This window comes from Lonchura striata, chromosome 1 (assembly GCF_046129695.1).
Source record: "Lonchura striata isolate bLonStr1 chromosome 1, bLonStr1.mat, whole genome shotgun sequence".
Lineage (NCBI taxonomy): Eukaryota > Metazoa > Chordata > Aves > Passeriformes > Estrildidae > Lonchura > Lonchura striata.
In genome coordinates, this window is record NC_134603.1 from 135,398,844 (window position 1) to 135,416,789 (window position 17,946).

General features: G+C 39.7%; 1 protein-coding gene across 6 annotated transcripts in view; it reads right to left on the reverse strand.

Moving 5' to 3' along the window:
* The window catches only part of ADAM22 (ADAM metallopeptidase domain 22), a 131,333-nt gene that overhangs the window by 55,886 nt on the left and 57,501 nt on the right, over positions 1-17,946 (reverse strand). For all 6 annotated transcript variants that reach the window (XM_021551750.2, XM_077788178.1, XM_021551753.2 and 3 more), the window contains exons 5-6: positions 4,145-4,227; positions 524-587 (exon numbers count right to left, since the gene is read on the reverse strand). In XM_021551750.2, the coding sequence (XP_021407425.1) occupies positions 524-587; positions 4,145-4,227 (147 nt within the window). The remainder of the gene's footprint in view (positions 1-523; positions 588-4,144; positions 4,228-17,946) is intronic.

Here is a 17,946-nt window from a genome sequence, read left to right on the forward strand (position 1 = left end):
AGAGAACATGTTGCAAGGCACTATTACTCTACATTCTCCTTCTCCCAACTGCAATGTGATGGCCAATGCCACATTTAACCACCTTTTATATCTGGGTACCTCAAACACAGCGGCTGAGCACACAGAGCTAGGCCTAAATTAGGCTCCCAGAGCTGCTCAGGGAGAGTCAGTGAAAGTCCCAGGAGCTGCTGAACTGGAGTCAAGGAGGAACCAGGAGGAGAGGGATGCAATAAACCCAGAGCAGGAGGTGCCAGGGAAGGGGACTGGGCTCTCACAGGCTCCAAGGAACCCTCCTCTAGTGCTGCAGTGCTCTACAGCCAAGAGCTACAGACTGCACACGTATAGACACTCACTGTCTAATCTTTGCAGGTCTGCTTTTGCCTGTGCAGATGGAGTCTCACATTCAAGGTAAATGATTTGGGAATGAGAGGGTGACCCTTTGGTCCCACAGCCTTATGCCTACCCTGCACCCACGGGTGACTGTATTCAAAAAACACAGAAGGACTACTTAAGTTCTACTTACATCTGACGTGTAGTTTTCATCTGGTTCAATAAGGTAAGTATGATTTCCATCATAGAACATCCCACTGTCAAGAGCAGGAAATGTAAATACAGATTTAATAAACAAACACTAGTGCAACATAGAAGTAACTTAAAGTTAATATATTTTAAAAATTTAAATATTTGAGAAAGGAAGAGTTTAAAATGGTTTCAGGAACTGAATGCAATTTGGGATCAGTCTTTTTGTTTCTTTACTTCAGAAAGATTTTCTTCTGTGGTGAAGCAGACTTCTTTCTTCCACAAACCTCTACAACACATATAAACACAAATTTAAACTAATTTAACCAACTGAAAATCCAGTCCAAAGCCCCCACTCCCATGCAGGAGATACTACCTGCAACAGATAAATAAGGGACCTCTCTTTAGGAACACATATTTGTAACATGTGCATAGCTTTCCCCAAATAAAAATTGTATTGAATTGAATTGAATTATCCTTAGGTTTTGATGGGTCTTTTATTAACTCTTTCCTTAGCATTTCATTTAAAGAAAGTGTTGATACAACTATTATATATCTGTAAGAGCAGAAAAACAAATGTTATTTCTTATATCAACACATTCTGATCTCCAACCAAACCAGAATATTTTTAAGTAATTTTGCCTTTACTGCAGTGGCATTCACACATGGCTGGGATTAGGCTGTATCAGCACGTCTTTTTCAAAGGGCCACTACTAAGGTGTTTAAGCTTGGTCTAAATATGAGCTGCAAATTCAAATTTGGCACACAGCACATAACAACAACAGTATGAAAGCAAGATTATTTATTTACTTACCTTACGGTTAAAACACCCAAAACAAATGGGAATTACAAGCAAAAAAACAGATCCTTTTCTTTTTTCTTATGCAGCATTTTTTATCAGCAATATTGACTTTCACAGAAGTAACCTGGGTTACTGACTGTATAACATATATCAAGTATGAGCATAACTACAATGTAAAGCCGCTTCACCTTTCAAATTACATGTGCCTATTCTTTAGAAATAAATACTGCCTATATAGTTTGAGCAAAATATTCTAGCATCTGCTAAAGCTTCTTTGCTTGGAAATAAGATGAGATTGGGGAAGATCCCGTAGATCTTTATCAGTCAAATCTTCCTTCTCTCTAATTGCAGCTTTAGTTAAGCAGGGTCTGCAAGTTGAAGTGCTGCCAGCAAAGAGCTTCTCATGAGACTGCCGCTCCCAGCAGCACTGACCTCTCATCAAGTCACTCAGCAGTGACAGAATAAGTCACAGCTGACCTCCAGACCTGGCTTTCACACTCAAGGCATTCATGGCTCTTTTCCCACCAGCTACCACAGACCTAGCGCGCTCGGAATAAACCACACGCTCACGGGTGTGTTAAACAGAAAGCGAAACATTCCAAGAGCCTGCATTTGGATGGTGTGCGTTCTTGGGACAATCACGTCGGTACCGTGGAACCCACAGCAGCGAGGCAGTGCTTGCGCTGGCCGCCAGCCGGCAGCAGGACCCGGCCGTGCCCGCTGCGAGCCGGGCTGCGGGCGCAGCTCGCTCCCAGCGCAGCGCCGCCGGCCCCTGCGCAGAGCGCTTCTCGGGCCGGCTCGCAGGGAGCCTGCTTACTGCACAGCCCACCGAGAACAAACGAAACAAAAATACAGGCCAAATGGCTTGCTCGAAGTCAAGTTTGCAGAGATGTATTTGTCATTAGCCAAGTCATGAAGAAGACATCCGTAATTTCAGATATTCTGTCAGCCAGATGTGATTGATTTAACTAATGGAAGGACGCAGACATTACTAAAAGAAGAACTCGTAACTTATGATTAAAAATCCTCAATATTTTTTCACATGCATGAATAATTCTGCTGTTACTGTCTGAGATCTAGTGGTACTAATATGCAAAAGAGAGATTAGCATGACCTTTAGAAATATAAACCTTGTTATTATCTTAAAGGCATTTGTTGTACTTCCTAAAATTCATTAAAGCAAAGCCCCTGCCCCGCAGACAGAAGACAACTCTGCTCAGCTACCCTTATTCCAGCAAGATACTCCAAAATGTGGTTTTAGCTAAGAAGCTCTGATTGCCAGTGTGCGTAATTACTTATAATTTAAAATCAGCTGTATAGGAGCTAGTTGCAATGATGGAAGTGCAGTGTCAGAAAATGTGAGTTTAATACAGCTCAGGAAACATTACTTTCTCATATTGGATGTTTGAAATACCAGCCTGATTAGAGTAAGCTTGTGTCAAAGAACTCAGCTGAAACTTTATTATATCAGAGGAAAAAATGAAGGGAGGGATGGAGAGAGGAGACAGGGAGATACTTCTCAAGAGTGAGCTGAACTATACAATGAAAAAAATGCATCATCTATCATGTAAGTGTAGAAGTGACCAATTTGGATATCAGGCCATTGAAGAATACAGAGCTCCAGAACAGTCAGTTTTAAGCATAAACTCACAGGAAGAGAGCAGGGAAAGACATATGCAGGCTCTCCTTTGTCCCTGCTTTTTCTCCTAGGAGTTAGCAGGGGCCAAGACTTAATGGATCACTGCTAATGGAAGCCATGCAGTGGCTCAGGATGCATTAGGAAGCTACTATTTTTAGGCTCACTGTCCATGCTTCAAACTGGGCTCAAGTTTCTTGAGCTGCACATCTGTAAATTAGACAAGTGCAAGGATGACAAGTCTTCTGCATGCATTCTCCCCTTCATACCAAAGAATACACAACTATAAAAGAAAGGCACTATTCAAATAAAAGTACTTATATGACTCAAATAAAAGTACTTCTACGACAGAACTACAGAATAATTGCAGATAGACTATAGGCTGAAGATTTCCATCAGCTAAACCCTGCTTCCACAGCAAAAAGTAAAGCTCACGTGACCTCCACACGGGCTCACTTGGTGCCATGACTTTTCAAGCTGATGTCAGCATTAGTAGTGCTGAGATCCTGTAATTCCCAGATGTGACAGCACTTGGTTGACCTGAAAACCTGTCTAGCATCATTCAATAGTGCCAAAAGTAGATAGGTCCAAAAGCTGTACAATCCATACACAACTTCATGTAACCTTCACTTGACAGAGGCTTTAATTATAAGTAAAATTATGCACTTCAAATAGAAATTATTTCACCCTCTTATACTTTTTCTTCTAGATTTTTCAAGATTTTACTATATGAAGGGTATTACTGCATACACACAGCTTAAGGCCAGAAATTCTTTTAACAAAAATGGATAATGCAAGATAAATTCTAAACTGACATTTTCTTTGTAAAGAGACTAGAAAAAAAATAAAGTATACATCATTATAGCAACAAGAAAAGAACACAATTTCCAAATAATTCATTGGCATTGTTTTTATTCTTCTACAATAGGATGTTTTCAACTACTTCTACTCTGCTATCTCTATAATAAATTATCTTAACACAATACCTAGTTACTGCCATTAGTCCTCAGCTTAGAAAAAAAAGGGAAATTTTGAAGATTTTTGATTACTTAATATTGGTGACAAACTGGTAGGAAAATAAATAGCACTTATTTTACTATATACATGTATTATTTTACTATAAACAACTTGATTTTGCTTAAAAGAGTGATAAACAAAAGTCATTAAAAACAAAACAGCAGACTTACTGTAATCCATGGCATGTTGACAAGGCAACAAATGATACAGAATTTCCTCGAATTTTTCCCTGATAATAGCAATGTTCTCCTCCCTGAAATTGGAAATTGAGATTGTAAATCCATGGGACATTCCACAGTATCACACTTCATCCTGTCAAAGACTGCTTTTTCATAAACATTTTGCCAAGCCATTGACATGGCACCAAGGATTGACTATCACTCATAGGGGTGTTCATCCCATCTTCTCTGAGCCTTGGGTTGATACTCAGATAAACACCATCATCTTGACACTGTACACCAAATGGTATATTTCACAATTTCAGTGTGAAATCCCTGACATCCTGAGATGGATTTCAGAGACAAATTACTCCAGAAGTGCTCATCTTTCTTCATTGACTAAAAAAGAGTTGGAAGTAGGGGGTTTAGACTCAGCATCTGCTCTGCACATGACTGCATCAGACAGGATGAACTCTGCTCTGAGGGTAAGGCAATTTCCTTCTTCTAAGGAGAAAGGTATGCTAACAAAATAATAGCAGTGCTTGATTGAAAAATAAAAAAGGCCAAAGCAGAATAGTCCCTAGTACTCCAAAGCTAAAGGAAACTCTAAAAATAACTAAGCAGTAGAGGAATACAGTGAAAATGAATATTTGCCTCTTCTCTTCTACAAATAAAACGTAAATCCTTCAAATAATATCCAGCTGACTCTACTCAAAAAAATCCCCCCTGGTTTCACTGATAGGGCTGTAAGCCCTACTGCACATGCAATAAATTTATTCAGTATTGCACAATATCAATATTTGTATGCAAAATTAGAAAAACAATTCAAACATCCCTTAAATTCTCACTGACACCTACTCTTTATAATAACTTACCTGTAAGTGTCTCACCAAATTCAGCTATGCTGTAATGCACTAACATTGGTTAAAGGACTATGAAGGAGATTTCAGTGCTTTTCTTTTTTCATAGCATTTATTTGCAAATACTTCTTTCAGCAAATGAATGAATAATCTACCTACACTAATGTACCCAGCCCTGTGAATATTTATGTCCATTTACCAGAGGGAGGGAAAGGCATTACAATAAATTGTAATTACAGTCTTTTCAGAAGCCAGCAGTCACTTGCATGATGCATAGCACAGTCATTTTAGACATCTGACATTAAATGCTTTTGGATTTTATTTTTCAAATATGAAAAATAATTAATCAAGATCAGGCTACAGTTAAGAAAATACGTAGGCTATGTTGGCAGTTTTGTGTTATGATCAAGAAACCCTGTTCTGTTTTCTACAAGTTGTGGAAACTATTGTTGAAAGCAGGTACAATGTATGGGTGCCTCTGGTTTGAGGTGCACTCCTTAAGAGAGTACAGGAGCCTGTTTGTCAGGGCACAGCTGCTCACAGGGAAACAGCCTTGATTTCCTGGCCAAAAGAAATCCTTCACACACTGACCTGCAGAGCAACCACCATGCTGCCCAGCAGGGGCACCTCTGCTCAGATGTCTGAAGGGACACTGGTGCCACACAGGTACTGTTTGACTCCTTGTCTCATGTTGGTAAACTGAGGCTGACTCATCCCAGGCTGCACCAAGGAGTGTCTGACAGCAGGTGTATGACCCATCGCCCCTGGGTCAGCTTTCCTCATGACTATCAAGAACTTGGGACACAGATCAAGTATCAGTGAAACAGAGTTTTAATTTCTGCTTCGCACTCACATACATTTTAGTCACCAATATCCTAAGTTAATTTTATTTCAGAGAGACTATATCCTTCTTTGTTTTTCCTGAAACCTTGGCTCATTTTCTTCATTTTATCCTCCTTTTCTACACCTATTTACTTCCTATATTTTGCTACTTTAAGCTCTCTTGACTTGAGTTTTTCTTTCTTTCAGTCGGTAGGGTGTCCTCCACTACAAGATCATGGAACTGCTTAAGGCTTTCAGGTCCCAGTAGCAAATAACAAAGCTATCAATCAAACTATATGGATGGTCTAAAGCTTTATGAGCAATAAAATAGTCTCTAAAGAAAATTCTTGAAGTAGTATTCCTGTTAAAGATATAACTGGAATAAGTGCATGGGTATGGAAATAATACTGAAAAGACTATCAGTAGGGAGTTGTACAGACTCCTGGCAGTGGCAGGAATTTGGAGTAATTATACAAATTGGTTTGTTCTCAGAAAATGTAGTTAATATGTACCAGAAATAGAATCTCAGGCTCCATTAGTTTGCAAAACCATGTCTTTTCAACCAGGAGGAACATTTTTTCATACTAAGAATCCAGTCTATGGCTCAAAAGTGTGTTTTGATCTTCCAAATGAGAATCAAATAAATGTCCCATGACAGTACCTCCAAATTAATTTATTCAGTAATAAATCCATGGGAAAAAATTATGCATACAGATCTAGAAAAGAAAAATATAAGAAAAACAGCTCTAAATTCTTGTCTGGGAAAAATACATTTGAGATACACGAATTCTACTCTATTTAGTCAAATCAATTCAACTCAACAATCTGAGTTCATGGTAATTCTGGTGGAGACAGAAACACAACTATAATATCAGTCTCAAGGACCAGTTCTTATCACTACAAAACATTCCTTGCTATATGCTAACATCCAGGAGATATTTTTATGTATGTACTCATGTTCCTATCATTATAACATAAGTCACTTCAAACCAGTTAATAGAATTAACTTAAGCTAAAAAAAAATTATTTGTGCTTCATTAAATGAAGATAGTATTTTTCCAAGTACTCAATGCATGTGATTACCTGAGGTGGTTAGAGCATGGTGCTAATAACACCAAGGTTCTGGGTGACCCCTGTCTGGGTACTTAAAGCTACAAATTCTGAAAATTGAAGTGCTCAGGAAACCTCTGGATGTGGTACTCAGTGCCATGGTTTAGTTGGCATGGCAGTGTTTGGTTGAAGGCTGGACTTAATGAATTTGGAAGTAATTTCCAGCCTTAATGAGTCTATGATTCTATGGCTCTGTACTGAGAGTCACGACATGAAGGCACTCTACAGGGCAGGTTTTTTCAAGCATGTCTAATTTTGGGCATGAAGTTCAGTGTTGTTGCTTCACTATAGTGCTGAGACTGAAATTTTGCTGGCTTTGACATGCACTAAACCTTTTTTAACAGGTGGTGCCATAAAATGTACTGTATTAGAGGAGAAATCACAGTATGTGAGAGACATAACATCACCAAACACTAAATATGATTATCATATCTATCTTCTTTTACTCTACTCTTGGAAACACTCCCTGAAAAACTGGGGTTGTTGCTCTTATCTACTGGTATCTTCAGCAAAGAGACAAAAGCTGGGGAAAAATAATCTTCATTTTTTTCCTAAACATATTCTGGTCCCATATGATAATTAAGACTTCTCTTAAAAGCTGAAAAGCACCAACTACAGTTCAGTCCAGAACATCAAGGGTCTTTTGTGAAGAGCTATTGGCTTCCCGTAGCTAACAGAGCGTCTCTCTCTGTTCTCTCAAAAGCAAAAATTGCCCATCTCAGCAAATCCAACCTCCACACTGGCCTTTGCCAGCTACTGAGAAATGGTTCAGTGTACGATAAGAGGAAATCAGACTGCTCTTCAATATATGCCAGTCATAAGTCTGAGCAGCACATTTACCCACTTCTGCTCTAAAATTGAACCTGGTCACTCTAGAGTCTGACAAAAAATTAGGCTAAATGTCATCTCCTATGACACAAGGTCAGCTTGGTGATAATGACTGTGACACAAACCTGCAACACACACAGGCAGACCTTATGCTATATCTAAAGGTAGGCTAAGGTAGCAAAGAGAAGTTCAACATTTTTGCCTCCACAAGGTGCACAGCCACTGTTCATGCAGTGGTTTGCATCATGCTAGGCACATTTTCTGCCAATCCCCATAGCACTCTGTCGTCCATTTCCTTAGACCAGTAAGTTATCCTTCCTGCATGAACCTCCTCAATGTGAGGGACAATTTACTGGTGATGTCTGAGGGCAGTACAGAAATAGAGATTTTTAGAAAGAAGTTTATTAATTTGGAGAGATAAAAATATAATAACATCCTACCAAAAAAAAAACAAAACAAAACAAAACAAAAAAAAAAGAAAAAAAAAGAAAAAAAAAAAAAAAAAAAAAAACCAGAATGATTCCAGGGTCAATTAAAACAAGTTAATCATTATGATAGTTGTCAATTCATAACATAATCTTCATCTTGATGCTTAAGTTGGATAATTACAGCAAAATCCTGAATTAGGGCTATTTACCCTGTGAACTGCTACAGTTCATCTCTAACCAGATGCAACCCTTTTGCCCATGTCAGTACAAGTCTTCTTGCAACCTGTTGGGTAGCGTGGCAAAGACACTAAAAAATCGTAAGACACAGGTGTCAGCAACACAAATAAAAACTGTTCCCATTTTTATCCTTTAATATAGTTTGTCCCTGCTTTGAGAGGCATCACCTGCTGAACAGACACAAAAGAGATGAAAAGAACATTAACCAGTACTCATAATAAAGGGTGAAATAAGTAAAGCGAAAGAACAGCCCCAACAGTCATTAATGGCAGCAGTTCACTCTTCTCTGCAGCCACAGTGTCCAAACCATCTGCTGACCATACACTGGCAAGGCTTGTTATTTGCTTCAGAGACACTCTGACCTTCCCAGGGGAGGAAAATAAGGATGCACATTCATCTGTTTTCTACATCGGATATCCAAGGAAGCTATTTTCTGCAATAAAGAGAGGTGCTGGCCAGTAAAACACATGCAACAGTCAGGCACTGGCCTTAAAATGAATGTAAAAAATAGGTTAGAAACTGTTGTAAAATAGTTTATAATTGTTAAGCATGTACTGTTAGCTTGGTTATGATAAAAGGGGTTTAAAGGGGTAGTTGTTAGAAATACAGTACTCTACATACCATAATACACCTAAGTAAAGTGCAGCACTCCCCAGGTGAAACCAGCCATCCTGGACAGAACTGTAATGGGCCAATCAAGCTCCTTAAACCTTCATGCAAATTAAAGGATCCAAAAAGAAACCAATCCAAAAGGACAAAAAACAGGATAAAAAAGGGCATCTGGCCCACTGGATTTGTGCCACTCCACCTGGAACATCGGGGACATCGCTGCTCAGAAGACCCAGCACCGGCGCTGCAGCATCCTCAACAGGAATGCTCCTGCTCAGCCCACGGGCCTCTTTGCTTTAAGCCTTTCTTTTTATTATCATAAATGCTGAAATCACTTAGTACTGGGAGTATGGTCCCATTTTTAACAATTAATACCTTCCTTCTCCTACATATTCCTATTTTAACACTCTTTAATCCAAAGGAAAGAGATTGCTAGTTTAATTCAAATCCTAGTAGCATATCTCCCTCTTTCCTTGCAGCAGAAAGTTCCCAAAAGGCCAGCTAAGGCTCAAGGCACCATTCTGAAAATGCTACATAATGATGAGCTGCCAGATAATGATTAGATATTTAAAGAGCTAACCATTGTGGGGCTACCAGTTACAAAAATACGTAACTAAGGCTGCACGATCAACAGCAAAAGGAAAATGCATCCTCGCTCGCTGACTTCTATGGCAGAAAACAACTTGTTATGAATGGGTTCCTATTAGTAAATAGAAGAGTCAAACGGCACTTTAACCTGTGTAACTGCAGTGAGAGAAAACATCTTTTAATTGACACGTGTTTCAGCAATTGTCAGGGGCCCTGCTGTGGGGCTGTGCTGAGCCCTTAGTTCAGGTCTTACTCAGCTCAGTAACAACTCCAGGGACCTGGCACCACCTCTTTGCAGAGTAGTTCTGGACTGCAGTCTCTTTACAGCCAAATGTTCTGAAATTGCCAACGGTGCCCTCCCTCCGTAGGAGGACGGCTGTCACATGTGCTCACAGAGCTCAGAGCCGACACGCTGTGGTGACATTAGATTACAGTGCTGTTTCAGATTCTGAAATCAGAGATATGATTTCCAAAATTAGGATAAGGCACAGCCTTATCCACAGCCTTCTCCACAAAACGCCCATGTTTAAAGACTGTTGGCAGCATTCTTAACAAACAGAGACACACGTGTATGTGACAGGATCCTGCACGCAGGCGACTCGCTCCCACTGCCATCAGCGACTCGCAGCAGGAGCCTTCAGCAGATGGCACAAGATATCAGCCCAGCTTCCCAGTTCAGAGGCCAAATGAGGGCTGTGTTTACTGCCCAGTAGCTATGAGAGAAGATGCTCCACAAAACACTGCAGGGTGTGGACAGAGAGCTCATGCCAACACAACACCATCTGCTCTGGAAGCTGCCTTGGCATCTGCTTGGGAAACAGACTCCTAACTTGCCTTGACTTACCTTGGTGTTAGGGGAAATAATTTTTTATTATCAGCTGCCAGGCAAAGATGAGGCAGAGGAGAAAAGGTTATCTCTTCCTGCCTACTTTTTTGCTGTCTTTAAGACAGCTCTTGTAGCAGTGGCTAGTGTCTCTTAGCCGTGGCATACAAGCCATTTAAATAACAGTAATTTTCCCTTCTCCTGCATTCCTGTTCCAGGAAAACAGAAGCAAATATTTTAAAGGACAGTATAAAAATTCCTTGTAGTCTATGCATTCTAATGTGCCACATAAGCTCATCAATTTACCCCAAGACTGAACATGCAAGAATGTGATTTACAAGATTTCTATAAACACAACGTAACACCTACATGGGTACAAATCAGTCAGCAGGACATAAAGTTCTGAGGAAAACATAAACAATAAAACTGTGATGTCCTTATTGGCTCATTATTTCTGAATGACAGAACTTTCTCTCTAAGTGAAAATTCACAGAGCTTGAGGCTGTGTCTAGAAACATTAACCTACTCTTTATAATAGAGTGCCAGTTGGGTATCCATAGGGAACAACAGACAAGTCTAGGCAAAGCTACTTAGAGAAGATGAAGAAAGATGTCAAGCTATAGCACAGTGAAGCCTTGCATGGAAGCACTCCTTCAGAAGCAGCTTCTGTTTGCTTAGCTTAATTCCCCCTCAAAGGGATTAAGTTAAATCCAAAAATATACTTTAATTTTTTAATAAGGGCATCTACAAAGTGATTTGATGTTTTTTAATGTTATAGCAGTAATTAATTTCTCTTAGCCACACCCAGTCCTCATATGGACTGAGTCCTCGTATGGTCTGAGATTACAGAACACTTGGTTGCTACCACTTTGGCTGTGCCGTATGTTGTTTAAACATAATTATAATAAAAGCTCATGAAAATAACTCATGAGGTGCACAAAGTCAGACAAGATTTTTCTGCAAGTTCAAGCTGTCTTCCTTCTGGAACAAGAGAAAACTGCAGCAGAGTACTCAAGAGGTGACTCCTGATAGTCACACAGTCGCTTGATTTGTCATTTCAGCAGAACCACCCACCATCACTGGGGTCCACATCTGCAGTGAAATGTACTTTTTAAGCTCTGGAAGACTTCCACTTTCTGACATTCTTCCTCTGCAGGACTAGTTAAACCTACAGGATTATTTTTTTTATGTCACAAAGAAAAGGGAGACAAGATAATTAAACCTGCAAAATCCTACACGAATCATGATCTGGGATTCATTCTAGTGTAGTATATTCAAAATCATGACCTGGGAATGACTCCTAATATGGAAAGCTGTTACTTTTAATTTTCTTCTCCTCAGTAACAGAGGGTATGTAAAAAGTAAGCTAGTAATAACAGGGAGATAATCAGATACAAAGAAAAGCTACTGTAAATGTACATTAAAAGTGCCAGACTGCAGGATCATTAGGTCAGGCAAATGCACTATATATGAGGGCTGATTATCTTGCCCTGGTATTCTATAGAGGACTCTATATTTTCTAAACCCCAAAGGGTGTGCTTCCAGAATTCAAACAATGCTACTACAGGAAAGTGAGGTATTTCTCAATGCCTATCTACTTAGTGTGACAGCATGACACTACTGAAAAAAAGATGTCCAGAATAACTGAAAACACATAGAAATTAAAAATCTTGTCAGCTCTTCATCACGACACATTAATTCCAGTCAAAACCTAGAAGAAGCAATTTGACCAGTATACTCTGGGATCAGTTTGCTTTCATCCTGCCATTCTGTTCCACTGCTACACTCTAATCTTCCCCTTTTTGTGGAACTTTCAATTTATGAACTTCCATTGTACAGTACAAACACCTATAATTAGTCCCTAAGTGTAAGAAGTTGCCATTTCTTCTATTTGGTTTTCTATTTACTTCATTGGTCAAAAGATAGTCAGTTTTCCAGCTGATAATTCTCTGCACTGTAATGCTTCTCAGTTTTGCACTGTTGGCAAATTTCATTAATATACACGTACTTTTTTTTACATAAGTCATTAATGAAAACATTTGATGAGAGCACTCTGAAGATCAGCCTTGCAAGAACCACCTGCTAAACTGCGTCAGACTCAAAGACTCCCTGTCAGCTCTTCTTCAGTTAGTTTACTGCTATCACTAAAAAGTAGATTATGGCCTAGATTTGTTAGTATTTTGCCATAAGGCCAAGAGAGCTTTGTTGAGGGCACAAGAGAGAGGAGATCTGACAACATTACAGGAACCCTTATTCAAAGTCTTCTATCAAACAAGACAGAGAGTGATAATAAAAGCTTCTCTAGTCTCTGGACACAGCCAAAAAAGCTCTGCCAGGAACAGGCATATATAATTCCTGCATTATTTATGATTTGTTCCTTTTCAGTTTTCATCAGCAGGTTGTGCAAGTTCCAGGTAGATGCACACAGAGCTCCCCACCAGCCCCAGGCTCCAGCCTCCCAGAGCTGAGTCTTCCTGAACTCCCATTCCATCCTCTTGCACTCCAAAATTCAGGAGAAAATGCAATCACTTACAGAAAATCCTATTTAGCATACAGACTTCCCTGGCAACTGAAATACCTTCCCCTTTGGTTAAAAAATGGTGAGTTACCAAAACCTGAAGAACAATAAAAAATTATTTTCAGACAGTGAGTGCCCTAACTGGAAGATGATGATTAGAAGCTCCTTGCTATAAGAATGGAAACATAGCAGTCAATTATTAAAATGACATGCTCACTGGTTAAGTGTTTCATCTGGCTGCACCACAAATTATTGTAGACTTATGATCAGTTTGTACCTGTGGAGATAACAATGAAATGTTGGAATGCTACTTGGATAAGGTCTCATCAAGCACAGGCACAGGTGTACACAGACCCACACTGCCCTTGGTCAAGGGACTGTACCTTAACTGCTCGAGCAGACCAGATTTGAAGGAGAAAGTTTAATAGAAAAAGCAATATTGACCATATTAAGGGTATTCAGACTCCTCTGGTCTTTCAAGATTTTAATATTTTTCTCCCTTACGCATGATTTTTCCTTAAAAATGGCATTTAAAGAGCCCTTCAAATAGACATTATGGCACACACTAGCCAAGGCTTTAAGCATAGCAAGGCAATGAAGAGCAGTCATTTCCCCCCTTGTACAGAAGCATTATTGTAGCTCTGTAAGCTACAATAACAGTCATCTTGCTCCTAGTCAAACAATGCACACAACATAATGACCATTTTTGCAAGCTAACAGCTCTGCTTGCTGTACAGCACTAAAATGCATTTTCCCCAAACCCCCCATTGGCCAAACTACAATGATGGCCCCTCTGCTGGGACCGCCACAGAGCAGGAGTGCTGGGGCCCCCCAGCTGCACAGCACAGCTGTGGGTGCTTTGAAGAAAGCTCAGCGGGCACAGTCTGAGTGCCTCAGCACAGCTTGGGACACACAGCCACACAGCACTCCTAACCCACAGGACAAGCCTGGCCAAAGCTCCTCTGGTAATGCTACAACAGGGAAAAACACTGCCTAGCATTTGGTATGTCTCCATTCGTGCTGTTCAGTGCTATCATATGAACATGATGCCAGGCTGAAGCAAAAAGCAGCAGCTTATGCTGTAAGCATTCTCGCTGTAATTTTGTGCCCATAATACACATGCTGTATTTACACCACCACACTCAAGAATTTCAGACTTTAAGGTCTGCCTATGAAATATAATTCCTTCTAAAGTCATATGTAAACATCAAAATTTTCTGGTATTTATCTACCACATCTCTACCTGTGCAAGTTTTCTGACTGAATTATTTTCATGGCTTAATCTTTTTCATAAAGCAATTTCCTAAGAACTTGCAGAAGTGTCCATTGTTTTTGGGGAATACAAACAGAAACATTTATTTCTACACACTCTGAAGAGGAAAACAAACATTTTATTGAGAAAATATCACTGAATAGATATCAGTTGTTCTTTCTGAGGTTGAAAAATCCAGCACTGTGAATTACTCAGCACTATAGCAGTTTTTTGCCTTTCATCTCATTGACAGCATCAGTGACAAAATGACAACCAAAAAAGAGGGAGAAAGAGAGATAAAAGGACACACAAATATATTGCAACAACATTAGGTCTACACAGGTTGAGTATTGATGTGCTATGAGCATAGGATGGTCTGGAATGACACAATCAGGAAAAGGCAATGCCAAGAAGGGTTTTCTCTTTCTTATTAATTGATTATTCTCTTTGTTACCAGAAGGAATTTAGGCCAACTCTCCTGCTTTCCTAGTAGAGACATGATGTACAGTAAAAGAGGGTGTGGGGGGAAACACTGAAATAATTCAAACATCTAAGCTCCTTTTGTTTTTCTGAGGCATTGCACACTGCTGCTGGTTTAATAAGAATGGTTTAGGTGCTGCCTAACTGTGCCAAATTAACACAAAGCCTCTCCTTTGCAGCAGCTAAATGCTGGAACCCTGCAAAAACATGTGTAATATGTTTCACCTTCACAATGGTCAAATGTATTAATAATTATGCAGAAATCAAATGTAATGGAACATCTTATGATAAAAAGGTATGTTAAACTAAGGACTCTTCTCACAGTAAAAATCCCTTTGCTATTAAAAAGTGGTATTTTTTTTATGGTATAAACATTTTTCCCTTCCCCTGCCCCCCTCTCCTCTGTGAAGCATCCTCAGTAATAGCAGAAGATCCATATGTACTTTACAGCACAGGAAGTTCTACTGGGAGGGAAGGAGAGGGGGAGGAGTGGCAAAAGTAGTTATCAACTCCACATCACATATGAGCCAAGGCAGGATCCGCTTTCCAGACGCATTCCCAAACTGCTGCATGTACCTACAGCTGCCTCCACCCCGCGGCTCAAAGCTCCTTTCTTCTCCCATGCTGCTGATGGCACAACAGCAGCACCAATGGTTTGTGTGTCTGGGCAGCCTTCTTGCACAGAGAAAAAGGGGGAATGTGTACAGATTTTAAAGTACACCTCCCTGGTAAGAAGGCCAAGAACAGAGGAGGCCATTTCGCTGTATGAGCAGGCTTGCTCAAAGCCTGCAGCTGGCAGTGGATGGCAGATGGACATTTTCTTTCTCTCACCGCTTCTCCCACCAAAGCAGCAAGAGAGATGTTGCCAGGCCGCCTCTGTCTCTGCCTACAGCCCAAGATAAACTGCACAGAGGTGGGTGAAGAGCAGCACGTTGAAGCAACTGATAGAAACCTGTCTCCTTTCTGAAATACCTCTTCAGCTTCTGCTTTGGAATATGCTGCATAGTGGGGTGCATATTCTGTGATTTATCCTTAAGTTGCACCTTTTTACTGGCTATTTTTAAATAAGTATCTAAGCAATCTGCACAGTCCCTAAAATCCAGTATAATAATTATGTTACCAGTTATGGTAAACAATTCCCACAGTAATCAAAGGTAATAAATCACCATCATGGAAATTTCTTATAGTTGCAATAAGATTTTCAAAACATTTGATGTAAAACCAAAGCAAACAGATATTGCCAGTCTTTCCAGGAATTGTTCAACAGACAAACAAAGCTCTCAAATGAACTTACAGGTACTCTAGAAAATACTGACTGGCCAGAGGGAACCAGATTTATTTTCAAACAGATATTGAGTACTGAAATCAGCCTCACCCAGTGTCTGGTATTAAAGTGCACTCAGTAGCCTGCACTTTTCCAAAAATCTTCTGATATCTGAACTTTTATGAAAATGTTCCCATGACTATGGCCACCAGGCTCTTCTGACATTTTGTCACAGCAGCTGCTTCCCTCCCTGACAATCCCACACACTCAGATGCAACAAAACAAGCAAAAACCTTACATCCCCTCTACTAGCATGCTTCCATAGGACTGCTGCCTGCAGAACTCCTGGAGCAGTGGAACAGAAGGGGCAGAGGAGCCCACCTCTACTGCCTGGCCACCCCTGCACCCCTGCCCATGGTACAGGGCAGCATGGGGAGGGAAACCCACCACTTGAGCAGCAAGCCCTCTCCTTTGTAGTACAGCCTTTGCAGCCCCTTTCACCCCCAATTCAGCTCACCTCAAGTATCAAGCTCAATGCAGCAATGACAGTTCTCTGCTTCAAGCAGATTTGAGAACACTGAGCAAGGCACTGATAGCCATCCCTGAAAGTACCCCCTGATCCTGGCTCAGCATCTAAATCAAGGGGAAAGAATCTCTGTGACCCTGGAGACTCGCAGCTCTTTTACCCAGAACATTTTCTGACCCTTCCTCTGAAAGGCCTGATCCTCCCATCACTTTCCCATTCAATTAAACAGTACTTAGATATGAAGAGCTGCTGATTTCAAACATTTCCTTGCTTGATTAAGGCTTGTTCATCAGAAACAATTCAGTGACGGGCCTTGGATGGATTAACTTAGCTAACTTCCATATATATCTTAATACAGACAAATGGGTTGTTTTTCTCTTATTAATATAAGCTATTATCTTTATTTCTGCTTTGAGTCATACTCTGAACCTCAGTCAAGCAAGACTTCTTGACTGCAGAAAAGAGCTGACTGAGGAATTAATCTTTACAATTTAATGGAACACGTATGTGTTTGCCTCAGTCTGATAAAGTATGCAGACTATTATCTTGATAATAGTGGGAGAGCAGACTTCCTATTTGCAAATGACAGAAGGGAATAAACCAAAGGAAACTTTCATCTTCAGCTATCCCATGCATAAAGGACTGCTTTCCCCATTTCCATTTCCACTTTCACTCTGCAAAGATTAATGTATTTGTTTTGAAGTATTTAGATTATCTCAGATTTAGTAAAACAATTTGGGATATTTCTTTTAATGAAATGTAAACTTCACACAAAACTTTACCTAATATTTACCTGATAGGCAAATTTAGAGTTTGCATTTTGTGCCATAAATAATACATTTCTGAACACTTTATGTAATCTACAGTAATTGATATAAAAATTACAGCTGACATCTACAAAATAAGTCCTAAGAAACAGAGGGTCCTGAAGAAAAATCTCCCATGTTGCATGCAAACAACAGAACACTTCTGCAAAGGCTATGGGACATTTCACACAAGACAACAGCAACAAATAGCATCTTGTAGTCACCATGCCAACAAACACACAGAGAAAGAAACACACAACTGGTGACTAAATATTTGGAAATATTATACAATAAATATTGCTATTCTCAAATATACAAAGAAGCTCATAACAAAAAAACAAACTTGGGATTTAGTACAATGAGAAAATGCTAAAATACTATATACCAAAACAAAAAATATTTTCTTCAATAAGTATCAAAAGTGAATTATACTTACTAGCAAAAAGAGCTACTATGAATACATTTTTCATGGATACCATTTTGATATAAGCATTAATATACCAAATTTGACAATGTAGTGTATTTGCCTTGTTTAAAGCTGAAATTTAGAAAACATGAAACATGCTTCCCTCAGAGTAGTAAAACAAATAGCTTGAAAAATCAGTGTTCCCTCCTTTCACAAAAATATGTGAGTTTTCATGAACATCAAAACCCAAGCACATT